At 34.5% G+C, this 18,959-nt stretch overlaps 2 protein-coding genes across 5 annotated transcripts in view; one reads left to right on the top strand and one right to left on the bottom strand.

Moving 5' to 3' along the window:
- MNS1 (meiosis specific nuclear structural 1) overlaps window positions 1-18,959 on the top strand; it is a 254,471-nt gene that overhangs the window by 161,885 nt on the left and 73,627 nt on the right. The window contains exon 16 of one of the 2 annotated variants that reach the window (XM_074366178.1): window positions 362-11,264. The exons of the other annotated variant lie outside the window; for it this stretch is intronic. Within the exon in view, the coding sequence (XP_074222279.1) occupies window positions 362-376 (15 nt within the window). The 3' untranslated portion in view covers window positions 377-11,264. Of the gene's footprint in view, window positions 1-361; window positions 11,265-18,959 lie in introns of those variants that run through there. 2 annotated transcript variants of the gene reach the window in all.
- Window positions 1-18,959, bottom strand: part of TEX9 (testis expressed 9) — a 63,236-nt gene that overhangs the window by 28,917 nt on the left and 15,360 nt on the right. For 2 of the 3 annotated variants that reach the window (XM_074366182.1, XM_045506233.2), the window contains 5 exons: window positions 17,446-17,494; window positions 16,567-16,649; window positions 14,460-14,638; window positions 11,894-11,976; window positions 11,295-11,468 (listed from right to left, as the gene is read on the bottom strand). In XM_074366182.1, the coding sequence (XP_074222283.1) occupies window positions 11,295-11,468; window positions 11,894-11,976; window positions 14,460-14,638; window positions 16,567-16,649; window positions 17,446-17,494 (568 nt within the window). The remainder of the gene's footprint in view (window positions 1-11,294; window positions 11,469-11,893; window positions 11,977-14,459; window positions 14,639-16,566; window positions 16,650-17,445; window positions 17,495-18,959) is intronic. The other variant, XM_074366181.1, reaches the window with a different exon arrangement.

Raw genomic sequence — 18,959 nt, 5'->3', positions numbered from 1 at the left:
AAAAAAAAGATACAGTGGTTAGGGGAAGGCTTTCAAATGAGGAAATGATTCATGTAAAGATCTGGAGGAAAGAATTATAGACTGGAGGAACAATGAAGACAAAGACCCTGAGGCAGGAATTCATTTAATATATTCAAAGATCACTTAGGTGGTCAGTGTGGCTTCAGCTGAGTGACACAGCAGTTTTAGGTCTTAAGACCTGAATGACATGGAAAGCCTTTGGAGGATTTTTAGTAGGATAAGTATGTGCGTGTTTGTGTGTGTATGTATGTATGGTGACCTAAGGTTTTTAACAGTTGACCCTTGAACAACATGGGTTTCAACTACCTGAGTCCACTTACAGGCAGAAATTTTTCAACAGGAAATACTACGTTAATACACGATCCACCATTGGTTGAATATGTGGATGTGGAACCATGGATATGGAATCACAGATACAGAGGAACGAGGGATATGGAGAGCCGACTGTAAGTTATATGGGGATTTTCCACTGTGCAGAGGGTGTGTGCCCCTAACCTCCAAGTTGTTCAAGCATCAACTGCATTCTAGCTACTGTGGTACTGAGTGCAGCAATACCAATCTAGGAGGTCACTGGAATAGTACAAGTGAAACATAGTAGCTTGGACTTGGGTAGAAGTAATGAGTTTTTGAGAAACAGTTAATTCTATGCATTTTGAAGACAGAATTGGCAGGACTTGTTGACGGACTTAATGATGCTGTGGAAAGAGAAGGATCAAGATGACTCTTGGATTTTGAACAACTCCATGTTTTTACTGAGAGGGAGAAAAAGAGAAGCAGGTTTGCAGAGGGCAGGGAAGCATACATATGATGTTCTGCAAACCAAGTAGAGATATTAAGTGGACAGTAAGATGAAGAGTCTGGAGCTCAAAGAAAGGTCAGAGAAAGAAACAGCAACGTGGGAGTTCCCAACACATAGATGGTAATACAAAGCCATGGAAATTAATGAGAGCATCTCAGACCTGGATGTAGACAGTAAGGAGAAGAGAGCCAAGGACTGAGCCCTGGGCACTCCAACATGTAGAAATCCGGAAAATGAGGAAGAAAATTATAAGTATGATGCTTCAGAAGCCAAATCAATAGTGTTTCAAGGAGGGAGAAATCAACTTTGTCAAATATTGCTGAGACATAAATTACTGAGGAATAAGAACTGATGAGAACTGGCACTGTGGATTACTAGTGACCTTGTTAAGAATGGTTTCAGAGGCAGAGAAGAGATGGACACCTAACTGTTGAAGTTTCAAGAGAGAATAGAGAAACTGAGTATATACAATTATTTTAAGAAGTTCTGCTATAAAGGAGAGCAATGATACCGGGCAAGAGGTAGATATGAGATCTAAGGAGGCTTTTCAAAAATACATATATTGGAGATTCTATGGCATGTTTTTATGCTAATGCAAATAATTCCATGGACAGAGTAAATATGATTTTTGCAAGAGAAAGGCATGATAATTGTAGGAGCGAAGTCCTTGAGTAAGAGAGATGGTATGGGATTCAGTGCACCGTGATCAGCATTAGCCAGAAGAGGCAGTAATCCACCGTAATGAGGGGGGAGAGCAGAGGAGATGGGTATAGAAACCAAGAGGTGTCACAGATTTAGTGACAGGATGAAGAAGAATTATCTTTGATTATTTTCTTAGTAAAATAAGAGGGAAAGTCATGGACTCAGAATGCTAAGACTGGAAGAGGTACTGGAAACTTAAGAAGAAAAAAATCACCTGTTTAAAATCACCTTTGAAAGTGGGAGAGGAAACTGTCTTCTCAGAAAGTAGGAGAGGAAAATGGTATTCCACTTGATATTTGTAAATAAAATTTAAGTAGGACCAATCTACTGGGCTGTACATTTTTGTTCAGTCTTAATACACTGCTCATGAATAGGCAAACAGGAGAGGGGAAATTGGCTAGAACTAGGGTTGGGTTTTGCCACACACTTCATTGGTAGGGAAATTAAGGATATATGCAGAGCATAATTAAGTTGTGTACCATGGTACCTAAGCCAGAGAAGAGAATAAACATGAAGGAATGGGTACAGCTATGTAATAAAATATATATAAATGAGAACACACAACAATTATATGTGTATGACAGATATACAATATTAAACAAAGATAAGGTACCATTAATATAATGGTTTTGCAGGATACATAAAGGCAAAAATGAAAAAAGCTTTCTTTGCAAGATATGAGAATGACTTGTAGAAGGTCAGAATTGCTTTCAAGGACTTCTACTATGAAAGCAGGAAAGAATAAAGCAAGAACCAGGCATCTTTAGGAAATGACACAGAGCTCAATTTTACCTGGAGCAATTTAACAAAAGAGCAGATTATTTTTTAAAAGGTGAGTTACTAATGATAAGAGTGTTCATATGACATGATCCCTGGTCAGAGAAACTTTTGGAATGCACTACTAATTTTAATTTAACCAAAAAACAAAATAAAACAGAGATTAAGGCTTCTGACAAGGAAGAAATAATTAATATCTACATAAGAAATGCACTGTAAACAACTAGAAAAAATTATCAAAATATGTTAAATAACTATTTAGAGACATTAGGAAAACATTAGGATTGTGATTCCTGAGAAAAAGGAAGCAAATGAGTCTTATCATCCCAGCATTCTGCTGGGAGGCAATATCCACACTGTACAGCAAGGTACAAGCAAGGAGAAAATACAAGCAGAGCCCAGGAATTCACTGAGTTAAGGAGACAGATCAGAGTTGGAAGAGACTGAGACAGCTGGGAATTTGTATGAAGGTTCAAGTAAGGAAGAACTACATTAGGAAGGAGCTTCAGGAATCTACATAGGAGATACCTGGAGTCTACAGAGGACTAGGCCATACCTGCATACAGGGAAACTCAACAGGGCCAGACAAAGAACAGTTAGGGAGCTGTACACAGAACAATTCCCATAGCTCACAAAGGGAAGGAAGACATCTGAACTCTAACCAGCTAGAATGGACAGTCTTCAGGGGTCCTCTGGGGAATTTGGTGGAGATCTTGAAAGGTCTCTTTAGGGTAAGCCTTAGGAGTAGAGCTGAACTACTCCTGAAAGGTGCACTAGACACATTCTAGTAAAACTTAAAAATGGGCCTCAAAGGGATTTAACTGGCAAATAATTACTTGTCAAAACCCATGACTGTCTTCAAAAAGCACACTAAACACAATCACTCAACAATATAATATTCACAGTATCTAGCATCTGGTAAAAAAAAAAAAATCACTAACCAAGCCAAAAAGCAGGAAAGTATGACTGATATCCAGGAGAATAAAAATCAGTCAATAGAAACAAACACATAAATGAGAAATATAATGGATCCAGCTAACAAGGCTATCAAAACAGCTATTTTAACTATATACAAGTATTTAAAGCAAAAAATTAATACAATGAGAAGATGAAGATATAAAGAAGAATCAAATGGAACTTATGATGAATAATATATCAAAGTGGACATTTTCCTCACTAGGAATAGGGGCATATTAGACACTACAAAGAAAAAAATTAATGACCAGTTACTAAAGATATAGGAATAGAATCTATCCAAACAAAGAATATAAGAAAAAAAGGCCAAAAACAGCTCATCAATAACCGAATATCACTGATATTGTCAGTTTGATGACATCAAGAAGTTCAACAGAAGTATAACTGGAGACTCAGGTTGGGGAGGGAGGTAGGGAATACAGGAAAAATATTAATAATGGCCCCAAATTTTCAAATTTGATGAAAACTATAAACCTACAGATTCAAAAAAGCTCAACAAACTTCAAGCAGAATAAATACACCCCCCCCCATATAAAACTGACAAAGCACATCATTATGAAATTGCTGGAATCCAGTAACAAAGAGAACATCTTAAAAGCAGGAGGAAAGGACACATTACATACAAATGTAGTAAGAAAAGAATTACTGTGGACTTTTAGTGAGAAACTACAACACAGAAGACAATGGGATGACAGCTTTAAAGTAACAAAAGAAAACAAAAACGATCAATTGATAATTCTATACCTAGTGAAAAATACCCTTCAAAAGTTAAAGGGCTCAAACCACACATGAGTGAATTCAAAACTGGTGAAATCTGAGTGTCTGTGGATTGTACCAATGTCTGTTCCTTGATTTTAAGATTATACTATAATTATGTTAGATGTTACCATTGAGGAAAACTGGGCAAAGGGTACACAGGACCTCTCTGTACTATTTTTGCAACTTTCTGTGAATCTATAATCATGTCAAATAAAAAGGTTTTCTTAAATAAGGAAAAACATAGTCTTTTCCAGAGAAATAAAAACAGAGAATGAGACTACCAAACTGGCACCACAAAAACTGAGAGGGTAGTTGTTTCAAGCAGAATCTAAAGAATGAATACAAGAAATAGGTATGAGGGTATTATACATGAGATGGTATAACATGATTTGAAGGCAGACTGTGATGTGTTAAAGATGTATGTTATAAACCTTAAGTCTAAGATTAGATATAGCTAATAATGGAGAAAAATTGAATAAAAAATAATCAATTCAAAGGAGAAAAAAGTAACAAAGAACAGTTTGGGAAAATAGAGAAAAAATAGGAAGATAGACTTAGATCCAAACATCAAAAGCTGCATTAATGTAAATGGTCTGAACATACCATTAAGAGACAGAGACTGATACTGTTAGAGTAAATGAAGAAGCAAAAACCACAATTAAAGCCATTTCTTATAACACATTTTCAGTATAAAACAGAGTAAAAGTAAATAGATGAAAAAAGATATAACATGTAAACATTAAGAATAAAGCTGTAATTACTAAATTAACGTTAGAAAAAGTAGACTTTGGAACAACGAATATTTTAAGATATTGTAATATAGTAGTATGTCGTAATTATAAAGGGGTACTAATCAAAACACTATTTTAATCCTTAATGTGCAGGCATCCAAAACAGAGACTGAAAATACATGAAGCCGAAACTGATATGACTGAAAGGAGAAACAAATCCACAATTCTAGTCAGAGAATTCAGCACAAGTACTGCTCTCTCAATAACTGACAGAACTAGAAAATCAGTAAGCATTTAGAATGCTTGAACAATACTGTCAACAAATTTGACCAAACTGATATTTACAGAAAACTCCACTCAACACAGCATAACACATGTGGTTTTCAAGTGGACATGAAGTATTTACCAAGAGAGACCAAATGCTGGTCCATATAACTAATTGCAACAAAATCATACACAGTGGGTTCTCACAACACAGAATGAAATTAGAAATCAATTAACAAAAAGACATGAAAATCCTCAATATTTAGAAATTAAATAATACACACATCTAATAATCTAATGGTTGAGAAAAATGGGAAGGAAATTAGAAAATACTTTGAACTTAATGAAAATAAAAAAGACAGTATCAAAATTTGTGGGAGAATATTTATAACTTTAAATACTTATGTCAGAAAAGAAGAAAAGTAGAAAACCAATTATCTAAGCTTCTGCCTTAAGAATCCAGAAAAATAAGAACAAATTAAGCCCAAATAACAATGAAGGAAAAAATGAAAATTAAAAACGAAGGAAATGCTAAAGGTTAGAAATCAATGAAATAAAAAACTGACAAACAGTAGAAAAGACTCATGAAGTCAAGTGTTGATTCATGAAAAAGTTCAATAAAATTGGTAATTAACTAGACTAAGAATAAAACAAGGATAAATTATTAATATCAAATATGAAACAGGGGTCATTATTATAGGCATAATATAAATAAAAATACAATAAAGGAATATTATGGACAAATTTATGCCAATGAATTTGACTACTTAGATGAGTTGGAAAAATTTCTTAAAAAACACAAATTACCAAAACTGACTCAAAAAATAATGGAAAATCCAAATATACTTATATACACTAATTAAATTGGTGGGTAAAGATTTCTTGAATGGGACTGAAGAAAGCATAAAACTTCACAAAAAACAATGTATTGGAATTCATCAAAATTTTAAACTGCTACCTTTTGAAAGATACTGTTAAGAAAAAAAGCCAAGGCAGATTGGGAGAAATCATTCAAAATACATATTCTTCCTAGGATTGGGAGAAATCATTCAAAATACATATTCTTCCTAGCAAAGAAATTATACAAGAAAACATAAAGAACTCTTACTACAACCCAGTATTTTAAAATTGGGCAAAAAATTTGAACAGACACATCACAAAGGAAGATATATGAATGGCCAATAAGCCTATGAAAAGTTGCTCAAGATCAATAAATATAAAGGAAATACAAATCCAGCTATAATGAGACACCACTCCTAACCCCTCTACAGTGTTTAATACTAAAAAGAATAGCAACACTGAGTGTTAGTGAGAATACACAGTAGCTACAACGCTCATATATTACTAGTGGGAATGAAAAATGATACAATCATTTTAGAATACAGTTTGACAGTTTTCTAGAAAGTTAAACATACACCTTCCATAATATCCAGAAATTCTATTCCTAGGTACTTATGAAATATCATGAATGATACTGAACATGTCTAAACAAAAACATATGTCTACACAAAACACTTGTATGTGAAAATTCATAGTGGCTTTACTTCTTATAAACAGTCCAAAGCTGGAAACAAAAATGCCCATCAACTGGTAAACAGATGAAACGTAGTAAATCCATAAATACTACTCAGCAATACAAGGGAATGAACCATAAAACACACAAGACTGTTGAATCTCAAAAACATTACACTGAAGAATACAGATGCGGAAAGTACATACATAGGATTCCATCTATATGAAATTTTAGAACAAGGAAAACTAATCTGTAGTGAAAGAATACAGATCAGTGGTTGCTTGTGGCCATGCTTAGAGATTGCGGATTTAAGTGGAGGAGACACAAAGGAAATTTGGGGGGGGGGGGCAGTGGCATATAGAAATTTTCTTAATCTTGACTGTGGTGGTGGTTACAAGGATGTATAAATTTGTCAAAACTCAATGAATTGTACAATTAAGACAAGTATATTTTAACAATATTGATTCTTCCAATCCAAAAGCATAGACTATCGTTAAAATATACTTGTCTTAATTGTACAATGCAATCCCTATCCAATTATCCAGGACATATTTCATAGAACTAGAAAAAATCATAATAAATTTATATGGAACCATCAAAGACCTAGAATTGCCAAAGCATTACTGAAGAGAAAGAAAGAGGCTGGAGGAATAACTCTCCCAGACTTCAGACAATACTATAGAGCTACAGTCATCAAGACAGCATGGTATTGGTACCAAAACAGACATATAGACCAATGGAACAGAATAGAGAGCCCAGAAATGAACCCACAAGCTTTTGGTCAACTCATCTTTGACAAAGGAGGCAAGAATATACATTGGAATAAAGACAGTCTCTTCAGCAAATGGTGTTGGGATAACTGGACAGCAGCATGTAAAACAATGAAGCTAGAACACTCCCTTACACCATATACAAAAATCAACTCAAAATGGATTAAAGACTTAAACATAAGACAAGATACAATAAACCTCCTAGAGGAAAACATAGGCAAAACATTATCTGACATACATTTCAAAAATTTTCTCCTAGAAGAAATAAAAGCAAGAATAAACAAATGGGATCTAACGAAACTTACAAGCTTCTGCACAGCAAAGGAAACCAGAAATAAAACAAGAAGAAAACCTACAGAATGGGAGAACATTTTTGCAAGTGAAACCGACAAAGGCTTGATCTCCAGAATATATAAGCAGCTCATACGACTCAATAAGAAAAAAATAAACAACCCAATCCAAAAATGGGCAGAAGACCTAAACAAGCAATTCTCCAAGGAAGACATACAAATGATCAAAAAGCACATGAAAAAATGCTCAATATCACTAATTATCAGAGAAATGCAAATCAAAACTACAATGAGGTATGACCTCACACCAGTCAGAATGGCCGTCATTCAAAAATCCACAAATGACAAATGCTGGAGAGGCTGTGGAGAAAGGGGAACCCTCCTACACTGCTGGTGGGAATGCAGTTTGGTGCAGCCACTATGGAAAACAGTGTGGAGATTCCTCAAAAGACTAGGAATAGACTTACCATATGACCCAGGAATCCCACTCCTGGGCTTGTATCCAGAAGGAAATCTACTTCAGGATGACACCTGCACCCCAATGTTCATAGCAGCACTATTTACAATAGCCAAAACATGGAAACAGCCTAAATGTCCATCAACAGGTGACTGGATAAAGAAGATGTGGTATATTTATACAATGGAATACTACTCAGCCATAAAAACCGACAACATAATGCCATTTGCAGCAACATGGATGCTCCTGGAGAATGTCATTCTAAGTGAAGTAAGCCAGAAAGAGAAAGAAAAATACCATATGAGATCGCTTATATGTGGAATCTAAAAAACAAAAACAAAAACAAACAAACAAACAAAAACAAAGCGTAAATAAAGGACAGAAATAGACTCACAGACAGAGAATACAGACTTGTGGTTACCAGGGGGGTGGAGGGTGGGAAGGGATAGACTGGGATTTCAAAATTGTAGAATAGACTAAACTGTATAGCACAGGGAAATATACACAAAATGTTATGATAACTCACAGAGAAAAAAATGTGACAATGAGTGTGTATATGTCCATGAATAACTGAAAAATTGTGAACACTGGAATTTGACACAACATTGTAAAATGATCATAAATCAATAAAAAATGTTAAAAAAAAAAGACAAGTATATTTTATTGTATTTAAGTTATTCTTTAAACAGAGATTACTAACAAAAAAACCAAATCCAAAGATGAAGTAAAATGCTCTGTTTTTATATTTTAAAAATGACTCTACCTGTTAGTATCAGCAGCTAAAATAAGTTAATATACCTAACAATGTTTTAATAGTTGGGTTTTTTGCAGGTTTATAGAAGCAGCTACATCAAACTTAAGCTTTGTTTTTTGTATTTCTGTGAACTGTACATTGAGATTTGTTTCCAGAGATATAAATAATGAATGGAATTAGCAAAGAAAGAGTCAATCTTAAGTTCCACGTAACTCATGAGTTGTTATAACTCTCTGGCTGGTAGGTAGGTAGGAATTCAAGCCGAGAAGTTCAGAGCCATTGAAAGTTTTCATAAAAATCTTCAGGTAGCCAATGTATCATAATTCGTTAGTACGTTCACCATGAACTAAAAGTTTCAAATATTTCAAATCAATGAGATTTTGGAACAGCTGTGTGTTTAAGTCCATTTAATTTTGGGGAGTTGGAGAGTCTACATGATTTGCAGAGTCAGACAAACACAGTTTGAATCCTGTTAAGACCTCAGGCAGTTTGCTTAACCTCTCAGACTTGGTTTCCCTTTTGTAAAATGTTTTACCTGGCACACAACACTCAAAAAATGGTAGTTCCTTTTCTGCCCGTATAAAAGTAGGGTTATAATCAATGTAGTCCTTTAAGAATATTAATCTTTTGACAGAGCACAGGATACAATGGAAAGGAAAAGAGAAAAGACATAAAATAACCAGTGAGGAGGATTCAGAAATAAGATGATAGCTTGAACCAAGAAGTGGCAAAAGGAATTGAAAAGAAGAGGTGAATGAGAAGCATTTAGATGAAAGAATCACAGGACTGGGTGTGAGGGCCAGGAATAAGAAAAGTATCAAAGATGCAGGCGAGGTTTCAAAATTATGTGAGATTAGAGCAGTGATATGACCACAGCCCAGATGTACGATGACAAATGGCAAAGTGTGATGACAAATTAAAACAGCTGTTTCCCAGATATAACAGCTCGTTTTTTTCTTTGACCTCTTGCTTTTACTTCTTAGAGCAATAGAAATATAATACAAACTACATATGTAATTTAAAGTTTTCTAGTAACCAATTTAAGAATAGGTAAAATTAATTTTAGTACCATATTTCACTTATCCCAATATAATCCAAAATACTATCTCTCAACATGTAACCACTATAAAAATATTAATGAGGTTTTACTTTTTTTTGTATTTCATTATCAAAATTTGACATTCATTTACACTTAAACAACATGTCACAATTTGGACTAGCCATTATATGATGAGTGGCTACCATTTTGGACAGCATAGACTTAAACTATTAGATGCTATAATTAATTTTTCTTTCCAGATAAGTAGGTAAACAAAATGTGTTTTTTCCATTCAAAGTGACAATCAGCAATAAAACAGAAAAGGCCACAACGTGGATGAATCTCAAACACTATATGCTAAATGAAAAAAACAGACTCAAAAGGCTACTGTGTCATTCTATTTATATGACATTCTGGAAAAAGCCAAAATATAAGAATCAAAAACAGGTCAGTGACTGCCTGAGGCTGGGAATAGGGAGAGGACTTGACTAAATTCACAAGGAACTTTTTTGGGATTATGAGTGTTCTGTATCTCAACTGTAGGGATGGTTATGTGACTATGCAATTGTCAAAACTCATAGAAATGTATAGTCATCCTTCAGTATGTGTGGGGGACTGGTACCCCCAGTCTAACATGTGGAGAAACTGGAACCCTTATACACTGCTGGTAGAAATGTAAAAATGGGGTAGCTGGTTTGGAAAACAGTTTGCAGCTCCTCAAAAGGTTAAACATAGGGTTTTAACCCAGCAATTCCACTCCTAGGTATATACCCAATAAAAATGAAAACAAATGTCCACACAAAAACCTGTACATGAATGTTCACTGTAGCATTATTCAAAACAGTCAAAAAGTAGAAACAACCCAAATGTCCATCAACTGATAAACAGATAAATAAAATGTGTTATATTCATATGCTCTATAAAAAGGAATATCACTGTATAAAAAGCAATGAAGTAGTGATACATACTACAATGTGGATGAACCTTAAAAACATTTGGTTAAGTGAAAAATGCCGGTTACTAAATACCACATGCTATACGATTCCACATATCCAGAAATGTCCAGAATAGGCAAATCGATCAATACAGAAAAGACATGAGAAGTTACCTAGGGCTGGAGGGGACTGGGGAAACAGGGTGGAGGTACTGTGGCTAAAGGATATGAGGTGTGTTTTGGGGTGATGAAAATGTTTAGAGTGGTGACAGGTGCACAACTCAGTGACAAAAAGTCACTGAAACGTACAGTTTAAAGAGTGAGAGATACTGTATATGAATTATACCCCAATAAAGCTATTAAAAAACACTCTCCTATTAATGGGGGAAGAGTTTTTAGTAAATACTAACAAAGCAACTAAACAATGAAAAGCAGTGTCTATGCAAACATGTAACTTTAGTTTTAGTTCATCTTTGGCATTAGGTTAGGAAAAATAGCAAAATTATTACCCTTTCTACTGAAGACAACTGTTGCTGTAATCCATCACATTTTTTGTTTGCTTCTTCGAAAAGAGCTTTATATTTTTCCGTTTGAGACTGTTGTAAATTAATTGTTCGCTGCTGTCTCACACAATCTTCTTCAAAATTTTTCAGTTGAGACTTTAAATCCTGAATTTCATCCTCCTATAGTTATAGAATTATAGACTATGTGAAAAAACACAAGATTTGGCACCAAGCATAGAGCAGAAAACATAAAGGAGCTTCATACAATCTTTGATGAGATATTTATACCCATTTCACCAAGAAAATCAAATTACCTTCCATTTGCATCCTCAAAAATGGAAGACAGATGTTATATTTGAGTTTAATAGCTTACACTTAAGTCCAATATAGTGCATTCTAATTGCTAACAAGTATTTAAAATTCTTCAGCTCTGTGATAATTCAACATCTCAGAACAGAATAAACTGCAATATTTATGATTTTTGAATTTAAAATTTAACTGTGAATTATACCTCAATGAAGCTAATTTTAAAATAAAACTGAAAACTGCTCCTCAAATATCTTTGAACATTACAGCATTTATTTTGAGAGGTTTTAAAAACTTACCTTTTTATTGCATTCACACACAACATTATCCAATTCCTCCTGCATAACACGGAGTTTGGCCTTTAGAAATCTGATCTGTGCTTCTGTTGATTTAAATAATAATATTTATTGTCTTTCACTGAATCTAAGATGCCATCAATTGTAAGACCACTATTTTATCATGGAAAAAGTGCTCAGGATGGGAGTCTAATAGGAGATTCCTGTTTGGGAATATTAAAGGCACTAAACACCCTTAATGTAAAGGTAAATGAAAAACCCACCCAACAGAAAGGAATTGTTCACATCTCAACACTGGAGCCAAGTAAAAAAAGGGGGAAAAAACCAAAAAGCTTCCCTGAGAATGGGAACCACACATCAGTGCTCACTGAAGTTTGCAGACTGAATTCATATTTACCAAGGTGGTCCAAAACACCTCAAACAGAATTTAACGTGGTCTCAGGTTGGTAATGCCCCCAAGTGTTTGACAGAGGCAAACACAAATCCTCCCTAGCAAAACTCAACCTCAAAATCAGCCACTGTGATTCTAAAATGCCACTGACTGTAACATACACTCTGATTTCACAGAAGTTAAAAGGTAGTGTTTATGTCTCAGAGCAAAAAAAAAATACACTAATACCTTACTGCCAAAGCTTGCTCCCACAAACCCTCATTAAGCTCTACTTTTGGTACTTCCTTGCTAGCAAAACTTCTTTATTCTATAGTGTAAGTAAATCTTTGCGGTTTTTAGGCCTATAAAAGTAAATAAAGTGAAAACTGAACTTAGAACTCACTCATAATTCATTCAGTCATTTAAAAGATGTTCCAGGCATAATACGGACATTATAATACAAACTTTGCTTTCATGGAGCTTATCTAGAATAAACAACTCTGAAGAGTCTCTGAGAAGTTGTCAGCATAAATCCTGCAGAGCATAAAAATCTCCATACACACTTCCTGTTTCAAAGCTCTCCTTCTGAAGTGTTTCCTGTGTCACCACGGAGCTGATCAACTATGGTTGGCTCCAACCCACCTAGATTTCTCTAGCCTCAGCAATCCTTCTAGCCCCTGATGCAACTAACTCCAGGTTAGCAGGGGATAGAAAGGAAATGATAAACTTAGAAGCGTTAAGTTTGCAGCATTTGGTCTCTAGGGGAAAAGAAGGAAGAAACAATGGGAGAGCACAACTTGTCCCATCTCTTTCTCTCCCCAACTCTAATCTCAGTGTTACCAGTAAGGAGCTGAGTCTCTGGAGGTCCACAGCATTAACCTCCTCTCCCCTCCCACTCCAATCTCTGTTTTACAAAGCAGTCTGTGCTACTAAATTACATTTTTGTTCTTTGCTCCTGCATATATAACCCAGTCATTCTGGGCAATCATGTGGAGTAAGTGAAAACTCCCCTAAAAGGCAAGATACCTAAGCCAAAGATTCTGAAAAGAGAAGAGAGGGGTGCAAAGTGGCAGAGGCAATTCAGCGAAAAGAAAAAAAGCAGCAATTTAAGGCAGTCTGTGCTCATTCCCTGTACCTGGGAGGAGGAGCTCTGTAACAAGGCCATGCGTGACTGTGTACTGAAAAAACAGCCAACATCTGACCATTGTGTCCTTGAAGGCATCTTAACAGAGGCATAAAGGTAACTTCCGTTTTCACTTACCTTCGCTCCTAACAATTAGCCCCCAGAAGGCTTACATAGGTCAATAAATGTAATAAAGGCATAAATGAATTGTTTATGACTAGCATGCAGCACAATAATCATTACACATGTAAATTATTATGATCCTCATAGAATCAGAAAACTTTAAAGATAAACTTCAGGATCATCTAATACAAACTGCTATATTTTCAAAGAAATTGCTATGCTATTACAGAGGGGCTAAGTGGTTTGCCTGAACCACAATTAATTAGAGTTCAGCATTAACTATGTTCATACATACTCAACTGTCTCATTTTTGGTTTACATTAGCATAGGTGGCTCCTCATAATTCACTAATTTCAGAGGTCTCACCGGTAACTAACAATGTTTTTAGATGATCTAAACTTAGTATTTTTTTTCTAGTGGTATACAGAGAATGAGTTTATAAGAAAGATTATTAATTAGAAAACTTGTTTATTTTATCTGATGCTACATTAATAACTCAGTTATCCTTTAATATGTGTTGACTTAACATAGCAATAAGTAGAATATAGTAACATGAAATGAAAGGAACTCAAAGAAATCTGGTTTTTAAAAAAGTATTTCAGTGTTTGCATGATAAGCTATGGGCCACTTAACCTGAGTTGAAAAGTGGTCAATGAAACCAATACTAGATAGCCTCTTTTATTTTTACTTTTTATAATGAAAAATATCAAACATATACAAAAGTGGAGAGACTAGTTCAATGAAACCCTACTTACCTATCACCTATTTTCAACAATTATTAACTCAGAGCCAATTTTATTTCATCTATAATCCCACTCATTCACCCACCACTAAGTCTTACTAGATGATTCTGAAACAAATGCAAGACATCACAATATATGTCTTAAATGGGAGAAAAATAGTTCCTAATATGTAATTGTGATGTAAGGATAAAAATAAACAAAAACCCCTACCTGTTCCAATGTCTTTACTAACACCACAAAAAATATCATCATCTATAACATCAGGTAAGCCTTCTTCCTCCAGTTGCCCTTCAATTTTGCTAATTGTTTTTGCAAGAGAGAAGTCTGAGAAATCCTCCGGAATGGCAACATCATTGGCAGTTTGTACATCAGAGTATTTCAATTTTATACTAAAACAAAACAAAACAAAACATATTTATGTACACTGTGTATTATATGTTAATATAAAAAGGAGCTAAGACTCCAAGATGACTATTATCCAAAAACAAAGCAGATGAAAATTACTGTAAATTTTAAATTTATGATGAAATCTACAATTGATACTTTTAAGGGCTTATACTACAAGACACTTAGCAGACTTTCAATCTTTATGAATCACAGAACCACAGAGCTAGAGAAGGCTTTATGATGCCAGTTAGTCTAGATATTGCCAATATAAAAAATTAATAAACAAAAACCTCAATTAAACAGTCAGAGGACCAGAAGGGGGGAGCTTACACACCCTGTGACACCAGCAGAGCCCAAAAGCATGTAGACTCCTCTTCCGCCCTGGCAAACAACTCAGCTAATGGAAAGTCTTTGTATACTCTAGCCCTCCCACCTTCCTTTCCCATCTATAAATGAGTTCTCTCTGCCTTACCATTGTGCAATTGTCTACTGATGCTGAAAAAACCCAAATTTTGCTTTAGCCCAACACTTCCAAAACAAGCAAAAATTAAAACTAAGAGTATTGAACTTGTTCTCCTAGGTCAAATCCAGCCTGTGGCTTTTAATTTTACATGCCACTGGAGAAGAACTGTAAGAACTGGTACCGTTCTAGCCATAATTCTGCAAACAATGAAGAATAACATCTCTTGAGAAAGAATTACAGAGTCAACAGTTTTTAGCTCAAACTCTACATTTTTTTCCACCAAAAGAAACACTAGTTCTAAGCAGGGTCAAAGTCTACTAAAAAATTGATATTTTTTAAGAAAGGAAGAAATATGAATTAAGAGTCACTTCAAAAGGCTTGAGATATGGGCCAGGCCTAACCCATCAAGTTTGTTTCCACACGTTTAGTTTTAACTTTTTACTTACTTTAAAGCCTAACTCATATTTAATACATAAGCAAAGGCTTTAGAATTTTTTTTGGAAAAACAACCTTTTATTTAAGGTAATTTATTTATTTTTAGAGGAGGTACTGAGGGTTGAACCCAGGACCTTATGCATGCTAAGCATGAGCTATACCCTCCCCGCAATCCTTTTATTTAAAATGTAAACTTGAAGTCTGAAAATAAGATAACTCTTTCCAGTTATGTATGTGTATGTACTTATGTATGTAGTGTACGTTCAATTTCCTTCTATCAATTTTAGATTTTTCTTCTTTATCCTTTCACTCTATTTTTTTCTCTCTTTTATTCAAAAAACAAATATGTTACTTAGCCAATTAAAAGACACAAGAACTAGCAAAGATTTTTTCCAGAATCATAATGCACTTATCAATCTGGGTACACAATAGACATATAAATTTAGTAATTTACTGTGAATAAGAAGCTGATTGGTACAATCCACTGTAGGTGTGACCCTCCTTTTCTAGGTCTACTATCCATCCTAAAGAGCCTCTTGAGTCCCCCTTTTATGCTTAAAATACTAAACACATTCCTGAATTCTTTAACACCAAAGACAACAGAATGTAAATTATAACTATACCATAGTCTTAGAGCATGCCAAAATCATTCTCTAACTCAATATACACAATAATGCATGGTGTTCAAAAAGTGTAAGACTATTTAATCTATTTAAGAGAACTAGGCAAAGAAAGATATCAAGGTTCTAGTCTCAGTTCTAAGAAAATACTGAACTAAAAATAACATTTAAAAAATTTGAAATGTGGCAATTTTGCTTATGAGAATAATACAAAATGTTCATTAACTGCTGCAAGACATTTCTGAGTAGAAAATATTTTAAATTATTAAATTGGATAAGATATGTATGGTATAAGTTTGTATATTTTGGGTATAAAAAGATCTGGAGAAACAGAAAGAGCTTAATAATTAAAAACAATGGTACTGTGAATTATAAAACTAAAAAAAGTAATAATTTTAAAACTGTACTATACCTTGAATTTTTTTTCTTTCCTTTACTTGAAGAGTGTAGTTTGTTTTGACCTTTGTTTATTGTATCAACGTTTTTGGTCTTTGGCTACATGGAAAGAATTTAAACTACTGATTAATTAATTAGATTCTAATCCCTTGCCAAGGAAAGCAATTTCATGGTACACAGAACTGCTAGTTTGCTATGCAGAAGAACTGCTACTGTCACAGAATTAACCAAACTGTATTTGAAGGAATCCAGAACTGTTTAGCTGGAAAAGACCTAGTTATCACTAGGACTAAGTGATGCAAATGTAAGAAAACAAGTCCCACAGATTCAAGGATATTCAGCCAGCTAGTGGAACGTTCAAGGGGATGTTCCAATTCACAGAGTTTTACTCTCCTCACTGACTGTTCTTCAGACAGGCCTCCACGTAAACTGTGCCCTGGGTCTACACTCCCATGGGAACTCGTACATCCAAGCAGGCCCGACACCTGCAACAGAGATCTCTACACTGTTTAACATATTTGATGAATATTTAATATTCAATATTTGAATGAATGAACCTTTCAAATCACCTTTATATATGAATACTTTTCTTTTTCAGATCTTCTATCTAGTAAATTTGGGCTTCAGGGAGAAAACTAAAAATTCTTAGATAACAGACTAATTTCACTCAGAATTTTTTCCAATGAATCTCCAAATTGTTCAGGGAAATTAAGAGACAAAAAAGGATTCAATTTATTTTATGAGCAACATTTCATAAAGGCATCTCTTCTGAATAGCAAGACTCGTAGTCTATTTCTAGAGTCATACTCCTTCTCTGTTTTGTCTAGCAAAAGTCTAAAAAACAACCTAAATTCTACAGAATGTAATCACATTCACAAAAAGTTTGATTTCATACCTTAGTTTCTGAATGTAAATGAACTGTCCCTTCAGACAATAATGGACCTCTACAGATAAAAAATAAAGATCATATTAATAAAAGGTGATATAAACTGAGACATAACAAAACTCAACAGCAATTATGTTTGGAAGGAAAAATACATAACTATCAAATAGACTTCACTATAATTCTAATTACACATATGTTAATTTATTTTGAATGTGTCACAAACCAGAAAAGTGCTTTGATTACATAATTTGCCTTTGAGAAGATATACTATAATGCCAATATTTTTGTAGGAAAATGCAGCACTAATTTTAACGAATGGTAATCATAGGGAATGATTATTGGCTACACACAGGGATCTATTTTACAAAATGATTCACCACATGGCTTTTTATTGAGGCTACTCAAATGTTATCCTTTGTCTTATGCATTTAAACACTTGGTCAATGTGTGTTTTCCCCATCACATTACGAACTCCATAAGAGTAGGAACCATGTCTGCCTTGTTCACTGCTCTATGCTTAGTACTTGGCATAGTACCTGGCACACAGCTCTTAAATTGGCACTAAATAAATATTTGCTAAATATATAAGCACATCTAAAACACAATTCACTTTTATGCAAAAAGTTTTCAAAATACGTTTGTAGTTTAAAACAAGGAATGTTTATGGGGGTCTGCACTGTCCACAGCTGCTTTCACACTACAACAACCAAGTTGTAGTTGCAATGAAGACTGCAGAGCCCACAAATCCAAAAATACTCACCATCTGGTTCTTTATAGGAAAAGCCTGCCTACCCCTGGTCAATTTTCTAGATCATCCCCAACACATGTATTAATATTTCTAAATATCTACGACGTCAGTCCATAATCTATCATTGCTTTGGGGGAAAAAAAATCCAAAAACTCTATCATATGCACTGAGAATTCCTAACCAAAGTAGAGAACATAAAAACAAAATTACTTTCCATCAGATGCCACCTATGCCTACTAGATATACATAGGTTTTTTTTTTTCAATATTAAACACAAAGATACATTTAAGATAGGTACTAAATACAGCCTCTTAAAGAACTACAAATCACTCTGGGAGGGAAAAAGAGGCTTTCAATATGTCTTAAAATTACTGAGACTAAAGAATCATTGTCACATATGACAAGTTTCCAAATTTTACACACATTTTAAGTGTCCTCTTTAATCACACTCATCTTAAATTAATACTTGCCATTTCCTTCCATTTTCTGCATCTTCCATCTCCCCCCACCCACCACCATCTACACATCATACCAACAGACATTTAACAGTTCTGTCTCCCTCAGGTTTAGCAGAGTGCTATTACTTTGTTAGTGTATTTCCATGAAAAATGAACTAAAACACAGTATTCAGATTATTTTTGTTAAACTTCTCCATGGAAGTTTGTAATATGATTAAAATAATTTGTATGGTAAACCTTGCTTCCAGCAGACTGAAGGACACTTATGCTGTACTATCGAGAAACTGAAGCCTGGTTTCCCTATTATATTCCTAGAG

Source organism: Camelus bactrianus, chromosome 6 (assembly GCF_048773025.1).
Source record: "Camelus bactrianus isolate YW-2024 breed Bactrian camel chromosome 6, ASM4877302v1, whole genome shotgun sequence".
NCBI classification, from domain to species: Eukaryota; Metazoa; Chordata; class Mammalia; order Artiodactyla; family Camelidae; genus Camelus; species Camelus bactrianus.
The sequence above is the reverse complement of the archived record's forward strand: the minus strand, read 5'-3'. Positions and strand labels throughout refer to the sequence as shown.